At 38.5% G+C, this 14,372-nt stretch overlaps 1 protein-coding gene across 1 annotated transcript in view; it reads right to left on the reverse strand.

The window, feature by feature from the left end:
- Window positions 1–470: 470 nt before the first annotated feature.
- VPS35L (VPS35 endosomal protein sorting factor like) overlaps window positions 471–14,372 on the reverse strand; it is a 43,488-nt gene continuing 29,586 nt past the window's right edge. The window contains exons 27-31 of the mRNA XM_036392723.2: window positions 7,954–8,093; window positions 6,199–6,364; window positions 4,302–4,420; window positions 1,815–1,961; window positions 471–1,329 (exon numbers count right to left, since the gene is read on the reverse strand). Of these exons, the coding sequence (XP_036248616.1) occupies window positions 1,231–1,329; window positions 1,815–1,961; window positions 4,302–4,420; window positions 6,199–6,364; window positions 7,954–8,093 (671 nt within the window). The 3' untranslated portion in view covers window positions 471–1,230. The remainder of the gene's footprint in view (window positions 1,330–1,814; window positions 1,962–4,301; window positions 4,421–6,198; window positions 6,365–7,953; window positions 8,094–14,372) is intronic.

Consider the following 14,372-nt stretch of genomic DNA (forward strand, 5'->3'; position numbering starts at 1 on the left):
GGACTGCTCTACCTGAAAGCATCTGCCTCCAGCAGAAAACACACTTAAGAGCACTGGGTTCTGATGCATTTTAGGCAGCTCTTGAGAGGAAGTGAAAATTATCCTGAGACTCCATCTTAAGGGGTTGCCATGAATCCATTCCTGTATCTGGGAAGAGGGAGATGCTCTTCCTGCAGGGTCTAAACTTCCTGGAGAAAACCTTCTCCTTTAAAGTGCATTTAAACCACCCATACCTCAACATGAGGCTGATTTGCACTACTGCTCTCAGTGTTCAGCACCAGCTTCCACCAGCCCTTCTACGTTTTGGCTCCTGTTTTACTAAAATTCAGGTAGTTGAGGTTCTGTTTTCTCTTCTGGTTTGAAACAAATGCTGAATTCAAGCCCTCAGCTACTTGCCTGGCAAGGAGGAAAAAAAAAAAACCACTAAACAAAAGTAGCAATAGATATAAGATCTCAACATGGGGCAGAAGGGGTGAGAGTGAAATTTTATTAGAAATAATAACAGTACATGTAACTAAATTCCAGCAGGGGTAAGGTGATAGATTTGTATACACAAACTCCCCCAGAACACACAGATGAACTGCAAATTGTTTTATTCAGTGATAGGTACTTTGCAAATATAGAGGACTTTGCATAATTTCCATTTTCCTTTGCAACACTTAAAGATTCCTTCCATTTTACAAAACACTGCTGGACTAAAATGAAAACATAAACATGTCTGTGTAAATGTATTGTAGAAATTAGAGCAGTAACACCTCAGCCGTTGTTCTCTGCTACTGGAACCAACCAGTCAAATGCTGGCAGCATCCCAAAGCAGAGAGACAACTCAGTCTGTTATACTGAAATGCTGCTTTCTGCAGAGGAGAATGAGTATTCTGCAAGAGGGATGAAGTTTTGAGGCTGTGAACTCATTTCTACAGATTATCTTCCTTTTTTGTTAAAATTACAACAGATTAGATCTCAAAAGGCTTTTGCAACCATAGAGGTTCAAGATAACTGTTTACTGAATGTAAATCAGCATTTAAAATAACAATGCTATGGTAAAACTGGATAGAGAAACTCAGGTTAAATTATTGCACTCAGAACAGTTTTACCTTTGCTGTGCCCAAGTAAATTGTCTCACTAAGGAAAGTAACAATGCACTGAGCTCCTGCAGTGAGAGTGGATCAGTGATTTGTGGCCTTGCTTCCATGCTCCCTTGTGCAGGTGACTCCCTGGAAGAGGCACCCATCAGGTCCTGGACTGCAGAGGAAGCCGCAGGGCCAAGTCTGTGAAATGACTCATTTCAGGTTGTTTGCTCCTCCTCTTGATGTATTCCAGGGTTTTCACCTAGATTTGAAAAGAAAGGTATTTGGAGATTTCAGTGTCTCATTTCACAGCCATCAGTTCATCTCTGTGAAGGTGTTTTACATCATGCTCTTTATCATGTATATGTTTCTGAAAGGCTCTCAAATGCCACTTTACAAGCTTTCACCAGGCAGTTCCTCCACAAAATAAAAATGCGGTATTTCTCTTTAAGCTAGTTTTCTAGTAGTTAAGAACAACCAACACTTTCAGGTTCCTTAATGCTTGTCATACTATTAAAACTCTAGAAAGATACAGACCACTTGAAATAAGACAAGTTGCTTGTTCATTAAGAAGCATTTAGAAAAATAACTTGTTGAGGTTTTAAGACAATTTGATTTTTTTAAGATAGTAGCTTGTAAAGAGATGAGGTTTATTCAGTTCAAGAAAATGTTGCCTTTTCCCAAATAAAGACTGGAAAAGATTTTAAGAACTAAAACCTCTCTGCATTGTCTGTCTCCTTCCCTTACCATAGTCTTGGTGTCAGCAAAGCCATGCTTCTGAGCAAGATTCCAGAGATTGACTGAAAGCTGGTTCAGTCTGTTGTTTCGTAGGTCCCCATGAGCCAGAATGGTGTTAAAGAAGTAGAGAGCCAGCTGGCTCTGCCTCTTCAGGGTCTAGGATGAAAACAAAAATATTCCCATGTTACTGTACACTCATCCCAAAATACCCAGCTTAACCTCACCAGCCTCTCTGAACCCTCAGAAGTTCAAAGGACTCTCCTGTTGTGACACACAGCAAGAGTTACAGACATAAAAATACAGTCAGGGTTTTCACTCTCCATTCAAAATGCAGCAAACAGCACTAGCTGTAAATCAACATAAGCTGCTGTAAATAAAATAATTACTCAGGACTCATCCCACTTTGGCACAGCACAGAATGTAGGTCTGACACATTTACAGCTCCAGACTCCCTACAACTGCACAGAAATCACCCTCCCACCAACCAACCTTGCACTTAGAGCACCCTAGCTGTAATTTTTTAGAGAGACCACTGTCATTAATCTAAATTAATGCAACTTCAGGCTTTTTTCCCCCCAGTCTATTCTGCTTTTATTTATTTATTTAACCCAAGATGTTTTTTCCCTGCTATTCTTTCACTGAAACTCTGGTGATATGAACATATTTGCACCATATTTGTAGCTACTTCCCCTAAAATTGCTGAGGAGGGACCTTAAGGAGCATAAGAGCAGTTTTCCCCCCACACAAAGCAGAGAGGATTCACTGCTACATGTTCTCTTGACCAGAAACAGCTTGAACTTTACAGAACTGTCCAGAACTAAAAATTTCCATTCCAGCACTGTCACACAAATGAAGCATTCTCTAACATTGTGAAAAGACCACACTGTGTTAACAATAAGATGCATTGTTCTCTTCCAAATTGCCATTTTGGTGAAAGGATTTTATTGTAAGAAAAATTTATTTTCCTTTATAGCTTTTAAAGGAAATGAACCAATAAAAACACAAAATCATTAGAGCCTTGTTCATTTAAATGAGCAGCCAAGAAATGAATAATAAAAGGTCACCAACACTGAAGCAATCCAAATACCACAGTGATTTTATGACCAGCTTTACTTTAGCACAATTAGAGATCTCTGACAATATTCTCATCACTTCTATTTCCTCAGCAACAACAGCTTCCTCAAACAACCATTCATTCTTACAAAGCAATTTTTATCTAAATCTCTCAATGACTTTCACTCAACAAAGCAAAACAAATGGTGCCTCTTTGTAAATGAGGCTGGACAGAGGAGCAAATCCAAGGTGCAGAGGCAAAGGCAGGCCAAGCACCTGTGTCTGGGCTGCTTAGCCTTAAATCCAGTTTTCTGTGCCACAACAGCCTCAGTGAACTAACACAGGGTCTCCATACTCAAAGCATGCTTGAAAGGAGAAAACAAACAAAAAAAGGCCTTTCAGAAACCATGGATTTCAAGCACTACAAACATTCCTACCCACAAATTCCATACAGGAGTCAGATGCAAAAAAAATCCCTAATATACTACCCACTGAAACACTGTTTAAATTTCCTTCACAGCCCTGGAACATTGGGCATTCTTAGCTGTGCTAGAACGGTTGTTTCTGCTGTTGCTGTTCTGAAAAAGAACTACTGTTCCCTGAGGTGATGTGTACAATGATGTAGAGGATTTGAGCTAAGGATATTTTCATCTTCCATCTCTGCCATTGCTCAAGGAAGGACAAACAGGATAGCAAAAGCAGAGAAAAGGCTAAACTTAGCACAGTGTCCTCCCAATATGTATCACTTAACACATTCTGTATTGGCAAACACTCTGGGCTACTGTGCAAATAGCCCATCTAAAATATTCCATCCAATCAATCACACCCTGCCCTCCATGCCAGGCCAGCAGCCCCAGGATTTCTATCAATAGCAGCCATCCAGTAAGGGCTGCCTGGGAAGCTGTCCATTCTCAGAAACAGGTACATTAACAGAACAGTGAGTTCTCATTATTTCAGCAAACATCAGTCACCTGCCTTTCACATACAATCCATTAAGCTAGATTTGATCCCTCAGAGCCTCTGAATTCCAATCAAGAAATCCTATAAGCTGCCTAGAGATTTCTTTATTTTATATGGAACAAATATACTAAAGTCAGAGTAAAGACAAAACAACTATTTCCTCCCTCTGTACCTCTCTCCTGACATCATCTCAGTGCCTGGGATCTGACCCTTTTATAATCATAGGTGGCTTTCATTGTATTTTCCCCAGTAATAGACTAACTGAATTCTCACTTTGTTTATTACAGAATTGGACATCATTAGGTGTCCACCACAAGCCTGCCTATGTGATGGTCTCACTTTCTAAACAAATTAAAATACCCAATTTCCTTTTGTTATGAGGTTCCTGAAGCTTTTGAAAATACCGAGTCCTGATCAAAGCTGTTTTGTTTCTTCAACCCCAAATTACTTTTGGTTTTATATTGAATCAAGCTAAGAACATACCTCCTCCTTTCCCAGGGTTTTCAGGTGATCCAGGATCTGTGACACCACTGTCTCACTCAGTTTATTAATTTCAGCCAGGAACTTGGAGTCTCCACCATAGAGAGCATCATTGGAATCAACTGCAGAGATGAATTCAAGCTTAGGTCTGCCTAAAGAGCTGTACATTTATTTGATATTGAAAACATCATATATTGACAGAAGACCAGATTTGGAAGTGATAAAATGACCCTCCTCCATGAAACACACACAGAAGCGTTTCTTAAGTGCCTACCACTTGGTTGCCTACTGTGTCCTTTTGATTTTAAGAGCAAAACACTGAGAAGAATCTTTTAACTTAAAGCCAGTCCTGTATTCCTGGATGCAGACAGGCTCACAAATATCTCCTAGACTCAATGTTCAGCAATATATCTTGTCAATTTTCAGGTTTTCCACAGAGACAGACTCCCTGCTTCCATCACTTTAGAAGAGCACGGCCATCATCTCCAATGGTAGCAGCACTGGACCAAAAAATTTGAGTTTTATTTAGTGAAAATAATCAGATTTTCAAAAGAAACTGCATTTTTTTTCTTAAAATAAACACATGATTACCTCAAAGTCATGGATAGAAATTCAAAAAGTGTATTTTCAGTTTCAAAGACCTTAAAGGATTCTTAGGAGGGAAAGAGCTCTTCAAGTTTTTACAGCTTATATAATTGTGATTTTAAACATATCTTTTGTCCTAATTTATTTATGTTCTATTAAGAAGTAGGGTAAAAGAAATTTTTAGGTTTAAATATATTCTAGGTAAATCAGAAATCACAACAGATGAAAGATAATCCCCTGTTTCCAAGTAAACTTCATTTCAATAAGCTAAGGTACAAGGTCCACCTGGAAAAAACTCCCATTGCCTTACTACAGGGGGAAAATTACTAGTTTATATTTCCATGCTTCTCTCCATTAAAATCTAATTTATTTAAACTTCTTATCTTGGGATTATGCAGCTATTTTGGTCATATAGAAAACGGAGTGAAAGAAAAAGCTAAAGCACACTTCCTTACAGAATTTGAACAGCAGATTTACTACAGAGTAGCACTTCCACTGACAGCTGTTTTCTGTGCAATAACTGCAAGGGGTTTTTTGTCATGGGTGGTAAATCTGACAGACTGTTCACCAGAACTGCAGAACACCTTCCAGCCTTCCTCTGTGTGAAAGTCTGTGCAACAAAGAAAAAATCAAACCATCTTGGCCACTCTGAGTCATGAATCTTCAGGGTGCTTTAAAGGATTTTTATTTATTACTCTACCTTAGTTTAGTAATCTATAATCAGAAGGAAGATATGCAAATTTTAGAGCATATATCAAAATATTCCAAAACTTATTACAAAAAAAGATGACAGCTATTTTTCAAAATGTAAAATCTTTAGAATTTTCTAGCTATTCTGAATATTTTTGTAAGTTACTGCAGTTTCCAGAACTCAAAGCCTGCCTTCAAAGTAGCAAATACATCATTTAAATAATGAAGACTAGGCAGGCTTTGCATTCTGAAAACTGGAGTTGTTAATAAATGTGGATGAAACACCAATGATCAGTATAAACCAAGTTGATGCTTTAGACTTAAATAAAACCCTTCATATGCATAATCTTTACTTGAAAGTTCACATTTATAAGCATTTGCACCAATACCACCTCAAGCAAACTAAGTAACCCACTCTGCACAGATTCACTTTAAAGAACAGACTGCACCTGTTCAGAAGCCAACTCCTGGATTATTCTAAATTACAATACCTGGAACTGGATAGAAAAATAATCCATCCTGTGAGACTGATTACCACTGGTCTTCATTAACTGGCTATGGTAATAAGATAATACTACAAATGTCCTGGTGGAATGCAAGGAGCCAGAACCCCCTTAGGTATTACCTTTATCTACATGGTAGATAAATGCTTCTTGAGTCATTGCAGACAGCAGATGCAAAACATTGGTATAAATCCTGACTTTGTCATCGCTGTTATCCTCCCAAGTGTAATCCTGGATCACATTCAGTAATCCTCTCACAAGGAACAACACTCCTTGTTCTGGATGGTCCTACAGAGGAGAAAAAAGACAGGTCAAAACCAACAGCACAACCCCAGAACAAAAATAGGATTATTTGCAGTAATTCAGTGGTGGAGAGTCACAGTTTGAGCTCTGTAAAAGCAGACCTACAATATAATTAAAGCTGACAGCTACTTTTCTTAAGTGTGCTTCCTGCAAATCCTTTGAATTTTATTCCAGTTTCCATCTAAAATGCCCATTTGACCCATAAGCAGAACATGATCCAGGCAGCCTCCACAGGCAAACTTTGAAATGCTTTGTTTTGGAGTCATGGGGGAGCAGTACAAAATTAATTGTCAGCTTCTTAACAGCTAAGCCTCTAAAATGAAATGCTGGGTAGATTTCATTATTAAAATGGTATCAGTAAGCTGTAGTGTATTACTCATATAATTATGAGTTTCAGAAGAACTCCTACACTGGGAAGTCTGTTACAGACAATCAACAATCTTTTCACATGAAATGAAAAGAAAGACTCTGCTTTACATAAGCTGGGAGTTTTTACAAGCAGGCTCTATACTGCACCAGGGTAATTCCAGCTGGCAGTTGGAGCAGTGGCACCAAGACACACAGGACAAATCACAGCCCACTGGGGACACTTCCTTTTGATCTCCTGTAAACAGGGAACAGAGTTAGGGAAGCTAATTCTGAATGCTGGCATCTTGTTGCAAGTAATTTTTCATTAGTGAATCTGAGAGGTTGTATGACTCCCTTCTTCCACCACCTGCTAATGATCCCAGTCACTGCACAGCCTCCCTCCAGCCTGACTCCTGCAGTGACAGCAGTGACATCCAAGGGACAGCTTCCGCTTCCCTCCGCGTTTCTGAACAGGGGACACCCCTGCCACTGCAACAAGGGGAATGCACAGCTCTGACAGCAAGGATGTGAACAGCACCACACTGAGTGCTGCTTCACCAAACAGGCAAAGGAAAAAGGAGAAAACCATAAGGGAGGTTTCAGTGAGGAGGAAAAACCCACTCTCTCCAGGAACAAATGAATATACAGGTAATTTACAATTTCCCCTCATCTTTTAGATATAACTGAAAATATTGGAGAGAAAATTACATCTCTCTCTAAATTTGACAGTTAGTTAAAAACTGGAAGGGTGTAGAATGATGGTACTTTGTGAAATATTCATCAGAAGAGGAAGGTTATGCCAAAACACATCTTCTAATTATTGTTTTCACTCCAATAATTAGGCAACCTATACCAAAGTAACTGAAACTAATAGGAACTGGAGCTCTATATTTTTCCCCTCATCATGTCATAGAGTTTTTTGAATAGTTAGCTAATAAACCAGTAAATGATGTTTACACAATTAAATGATGGTGAGATTTCACCCCAATCCACCTGTAGTGAGAGCTGCTGCTGAGAGTGGCAGTGCTGCACCTCCACCTCCACACAGCTGTTCTGCCTCCCCATTTTGCATTGGGGTGAGTGATTTTGCAGAACAGTTCATCTTGTCACAGAAAACAAATCCCTGCATTTCCCACTCCAGAAGCCCAATCCATTCTAAATTTTTAACAAGGAAAGTCAAAAGAGTCTATACTAACCTGTGTGCTATTCATACACACTCCACTTACCGGAACCACTAATAATGTGGAAAAGAAATTACACAGGAATTCCAGGAGGAAGGCATCAGAAGGTCTCATCTTTCCATCTACACTGATCATTTTTGGCACTTCAGGAACAAGGCTCACTGCAGCTTTGAAAAAAGCATCAGCTACAAAATAAAAATAGGGTTGCTGTTATATCACTCCAGCTGTGATGACAGCCATGCCTGTAATCCAATGGTTGCTTTGAATTTGTTTCAAAATTCAAAGAAATTACAGAAAAGGAATGTGCTGAACTGCAAAGAAACCCAAGACTCAGCAGTGGTTTGATTCTTGAGAAATCTGTTAATTTGAATGATGCTGTTTCTCCAAAGGAAGTTCCCACATCACTCAAAACTTCTGAAAGTGTAACTCTTCTCCTTTGCATAACATGGAGACACCATCATGTCATATATATTGCATATGTAATAAGAAATTAGCACAGGATTCAAAATTGACTTAGCAAGGAAATGCTTATGCCAGGAGAATGGGGAATCCAAAGTGGGGGAAAAAGGTTCATGCTATCTTGTTCAGCAATTCATTCACAAAAGGATGTTAAGTTCTAAGGAAGTACCAACAACTTCATATTTCTAATTATTCATAATCCCTAAAAGTAAAATATTAATACAGTACCAGAACCTGGGGTATTGCTGGTTATCTTGATAAAAGAATATTTTCCAAGAATCACAATACAGGAATTAGAGAAACCACCCACCATTACAGCCTTGGCAAAATAGCTATTAAGAGGTTTTTCATAACTCTTTATTGTGTCTCTAATCTTACAAAAACATAAATGCCAAACACTAGAACACCTATTCCTCAGTTTATTAATATTCACAAATTAAAAGCAACAATATTTTCCCTCTTACACTTCTATATATGCTGAATTCACAAAAAAAAATTCTGACAGCAACATTATTTTGCACTTTCTTGGCAACATTTCAGAATATCCAAGTATCCACATTCTACTCAAGTTGCTGAGCCATACACTTCAAAGCATCCTTCAGAATTAATATTGTATCTTTATTTGACAGGAACAGAGACCCAGGCCATGTAATCAACTTTTACCAAAAGCAAAAGGAGAATTCTTGGTGAAAGCCAAGAGGTGTTAGGTGGCTGGGATGGAGATCCCACTGACAGGCAGGCATGGGCATTTCCAGGAGCACGGCTTGCTCTGGAAAAATTCATTTGAGACTCCAAGCAAATTTGCTAAATATAGTACCAACTGATATCTAATTTAAGCTTATGAGGAATACCAGAGAAACATGTGCTTTGGAAAAACTGTAGTTCCTCTCACTCTTGTTTTTTCAGCACACAGGTGCTCAAGGACTTTTTAGTTCTTAGAACACAGACCCCTTCCATCAAACACTGTCCTTCCTTTTATTCTGCACATTTGTTTTGAGGTGAAAGAAGGTTTATTTCAAACAACTTATAAGTTTAGACAGCCAACCCAAAGGAAAGTAAGTAATCTTTCTCTGCTTTATTTGAGGAAGGAAGGCAGCAGCAGATGTTCATTCTAGCACGAGTAAATGAGTTGCTGTCACTTCCACAGTTGTCTCAGCAGAAAAAAAATAAAAGTGCATGTCCCACATCACCACACAATAAAAACATGTGACCAGACAGATGAAAAAATGTGCCTTAGAGAATAGTCTGCATACCAAAGTACCCATGTCTGTGCAGGGAATGCTCCTGCCTTCTGAAGTTATTTCATAACAGGGTGAGAATGACCTGTGCAGCAATCAGCATCCTCGGTGAAAAAGAGCTGCAAAGTGCCTCACCCTAATTTACTGCCTGCTCTCCCAGCAATCACAATCCTTCACATTCTCCTCTAAACTTCTGCCATAGTGCAAACCCAAAACCTCTTATCTTCAATTTGAAAACCTGAAATTGATTCAGTTTACTCTTCCTGCCTCCTGCTGTTGCTGGTACAGCCAGAACTGGCAAAGGAGAATGTGTTCATTTTGCAGGAAGCCCTGCCAATCTGTGCTAACCATTTTATGCTGGAACACTAAAAGCACATTTATCCAAGATGTATGTGCTTCATAAGAAGCAAAAATAAATGCATATCAATGCAAAGGTTTTTATTACAGACTGCAGAAAATGACCTGTCCCCTAAACATTACCATCCTGGCAGAGAGGTGTCAGAGAATGCATTACATGCTGTGAGTTTGGAGAAAAGGCTCACTAAAAGATTGTCACATACATGCTGTTTTCTCAAGTATGAAACAAGCATCAGTGCTTAATTCTGAGTTACATTAATTATGAGGTTATGCAATGATGGTTTCTCTGTATCTTTAAAAGTCAATTTTTAAAACTATTACTGTAGAGATGTTTTAAAACAAAACCATACATCACTTTTCCTTGCTTCCAAAATTTCCTTGCTTCCAAGATATAAGGAACCACTTAAAAAGCACTGAAAACCACAACAATCTTATGTTCTTGATTGAAAAACCAAAAAGAAGATAAAAAAGGTTTCTTTTGATGAAGGATGCTGTTTTCTTATCTGTCTAAAGTACAATACTGCTTCTTAAGTGAACCACTGTTAAAGTGGATAAGAGGAGAGCAGCCTGTGCATTACAACAAATCACCATGATGGAGCCTTCCCCAGCTGCTGTTAATATCTTGTGCAGTGCTCTGAACATATCAGACTTCATGCTTCACTACATTCATCCTTTCACAGCAGCTCCTTCATTCTGGTTGACCATAATCCTATAAATCTCTCCCCCAAGCATACATGCTGACCTTCAGGCTACAAAAACTAACAGTCTTGGATATCCAAGTCAGCACTTCCAGAATTAGCCTCCTACAGAAGAACAAACAAGTGAAATTGGTGTTGAATGTTGTGCTATTGACAATATTCACTATGGCACATGTGCACATTTAATTATACCTACACACAACCATATGTACCTCCACATAGTTCTATATATCAATCTCTCTCTACATAAAAATTCAACTTGCATTGTATTTTCTGTATCTCTGATAACTAACTAAACAGCACAAAGTCAAGACTTCAGGCAGGCAAAATAAAGTCAGATGGGAAAACAATTCAACTCCTTAAGTCCACCTTCAAAGAGCAGAAGGGAGCGAGTTGCACATACCTACCCAAAGTATTTTTAGTCACAGCTACAATTACACCAGGCTAAGTCCACCCAAAGGACAAAACCAGGGACCATGCACATCTTCTGCATTCCACACCACTTCCCTGTCTTACAGCACTGTCAAACCCAATTTAATACTCTGAAGATTTTGCTTCCACGTCCAACAGATGTTGGAAATTTAATGAAGCTTGTACTCCAGTGCAAAAAATTATTGGGAAGCAAGTGAGGGGGTTTTGATACTCTATTTTTTCTGTTAAATAAATTAATCCATTACTGTTTTGACAACCAAGCATTGTAAACATCTGAATCTCCTTCTTCTCACATTGGTGGGGTCACTGTGAGTTCTGCCACATTGTTGAAACGTGGTTCTCCTAGAAGTACTGCTAATTGTTCTCCATCTTAAAGACCTCTACACATCACTTCCAATCCAGAAACAACCAAGAATTCTTTGAAGGAAAAGCTTGAAATTAGAAAATGAATGCACTGCTGCTTGGTGAGCTGAAATGTACTATGTTAATTCATACTATGAATTAGCTGCAGATAAAAAGAATCAGCAAGATTGTGTTTAAAAGTAATTCCCTTTATAAATACTTAGGTTAAAAAAAAAAACTTTTAATATTTATCCTTCTAGAAGAGGCTCTTCAAACAACTAAGCTGAAAGAAGAGAAGGAAAAAGGTCCTCATGAGGGTACATAACTTAATAAAGGATGGGGTGGATGGAGGAAGGAGAGGGAAGAAGAAGTTTTCACAGTGGAGCAAAATAACTACTGCATTCCTTAAGGTTTTGCAGAGACATGTCCTGAGGAGGAGCTGGGAGGTGACAATGTCTGCAGACTGGTCTGGAACGTGACTGCAAAGCATCACAGATGGATGTCATGATTCTGAGCAATAAAGCAGCAGATGAACTCTAATATTAGTATGGCATGTGGGGAAAGAAACAGCCCTTGCTATAACTATAGAAAGAGAAGCTCTAAATAGGCTATTTACACTCATGAAAGATTTTGGAGTCATTATAGATGGTTTCCTGAAAACTACATCCTAAACAGCTGTTGAAAAGGCAAGGCAATTATAAGAATCACCAGGAGAGTAATGGAAAACTGAGGTGCCATTGTATCCTTTAGATTGCTGTTGGGCATTTATACCTGGAATAATCTAATCTAGGTCCAATCTTGCCATTTCCAAAAGCACAAAAAGATAAAAGTGCTAGGGCATGGAACTGTTTCCATATTAGAAAAAGCAATACTGACAACAACTTCTTCAGGAACTTGCAGACTACATCATCTCATAGACAGCAAGAAGAAAATGAATCAGGAGTGGCTGAATTCTGCTCCAGCAGATCAGCTGCATGCTCTGAGCCACTCACTTCACTTTTAAAAAATGAATCCCTAAACATTCGACTTCCAAGTAGCAGGTCACTGTGGAACTCCTAATCCCATGAAGTTACAAAGACCAGAAAGTAAAAATTGATTAAGAATATTAAATTCCCATGGACTGGTCCATCTATTTTATTAAATACCACAGTCTGATTCATACACAAGCTTTGTTGAAGGATGTATTAAATCACCTGTACCTGAAAGCCAAGAAGCATCATTCTACATTATTGTTTCCCTAGGAGATGCTACAAGACACTTTCAAAAACAGGTCATGGGCTAGACAGACTTGAAGAACTGACAAACTGATATAAAGTACTAGTCTGAAAAGCTTACAGAGACAGAGATGTCACCTCTCTCACATCATACAGAAAAGTGACTGGCTGGGATAAGGAGAGGAACAAGAAAAAGCTCAGGGAATGGGAGAAGCCTCCAGCTGTGGAAGTCCCAGGTAACAGGAAATGTCACAGCTGTGTCCAAAGGAAGAACACTCAGCATTGCTAGTAAGGAAAACAGTATGACATCATGCTTTTCCCAAAGCTCTTTTACTGCCCTCAAGGAAAGCAGTATTTAAAAAGATAACAGAGTCACCATATACCATTCTCACCAGAGAAACATGAGCCAAGAATCCTAGTATCTGTAATTAGGAAAATCTCTTCCCGTTCCAATTCTCTAAATTCATCATCTCAAAATCTCTCTATTTATATTCGTCAGATCTATAAAGATTTCAGGAGATTAAGAAGAAATGCTAAAAACTGTTATCTAATGGTATTTAGAAAATACTCTAAACCATTATTGGTTTAGAGTCCATTATTGGACTATGATTTAAAATTACTTATTAGGTATTTCATACCATACTTTCTCCAGAGTGTGACTGAAGCATTTAGAGAATACTCATGGAAAAGTTACATTTTCTGCAGTAGAAATGAAATTATTTTCCAATCTCCTAGGTGTAACTGTGTTTTAGCCACAACTGGAAAACAAAACAAATATCTAGAAGTGCATTAAGCACTATATGCTTCAGAACTAAAATCTGCATTTGCTAAGCAAAAAGGTCTGCAGCAGTTGATCTGAGGGACAGGCTTTCCATTTTTATGAAGTTTAATGTTTGACAATATCCCAGTGAAATCAGTCAGATAGAATCAGTTGAATTACCTTATTCACTCAGCATGTTATTTCTCAAATGAGGCAAAGATTTCACAGCCTTTAAAACAAAAATGCTGCTTAACACACATTACCAGAAAGTTATGTCATCTCTACCACCTGCTGAATGCTGTGACCAAACATTAAAAACTCAAGCTGCCTCTTTTCTTTGGCAGACAAAAGCAGCATTTCCACAGGGAGGAAATGTGTGCAATGGAAATCATACCTATATCTCAGAAGTCCAGAAGAGTGGCACAATGGAGCATGCATTTAATCTCAATTTAGTCCAAGCACCCCCATGACAGAAAGCATGACCAATGAGAATTTATTATTCTCTGCTGGCAGCATGCAGTGCTCAGTGGCTCAGCTAAGAGAAATGAAAAGCTCATCTCTGTAAAATCTAGCATCTTCCTTTCAAAGGTGGACTCTTAATAGGCTCTCCAGAGGTACAAACTATGCATACAGGGCAAATTCACCTAAAACATTTTAAACACAATTACAGATTCATTTCATTTAAAGCAGGTCTTGGGATCTGGAGATGAAAGAGACAACAGTCATTTTTAATCTATTCTGAACATTCCCAGACAGACATCCATCAGTCTATTACTGCTGGAGTTTCATGAGCCTATAAATTCACAGTTCTGACCCAATTCATTGTCTTAAAGAAAATCTATTCCACAGAAAAATTACAATTTTCTAATACTGAAGTATTTGGATGAGTTCAAACACTTGATTTGATTAACAGTGTGGGAAATCCAAGTAAGCAAGGCTGGGACAGAGGAAATGGGAGTAGTGA

This window comes from Molothrus ater, chromosome 16 (genome assembly GCF_012460135.2).
Source record: "Molothrus ater isolate BHLD 08-10-18 breed brown headed cowbird chromosome 16, BPBGC_Mater_1.1, whole genome shotgun sequence".
In the NCBI taxonomy this organism is placed as follows: Eukaryota; Metazoa; Chordata; class Aves; order Passeriformes; family Icteridae; genus Molothrus; species Molothrus ater.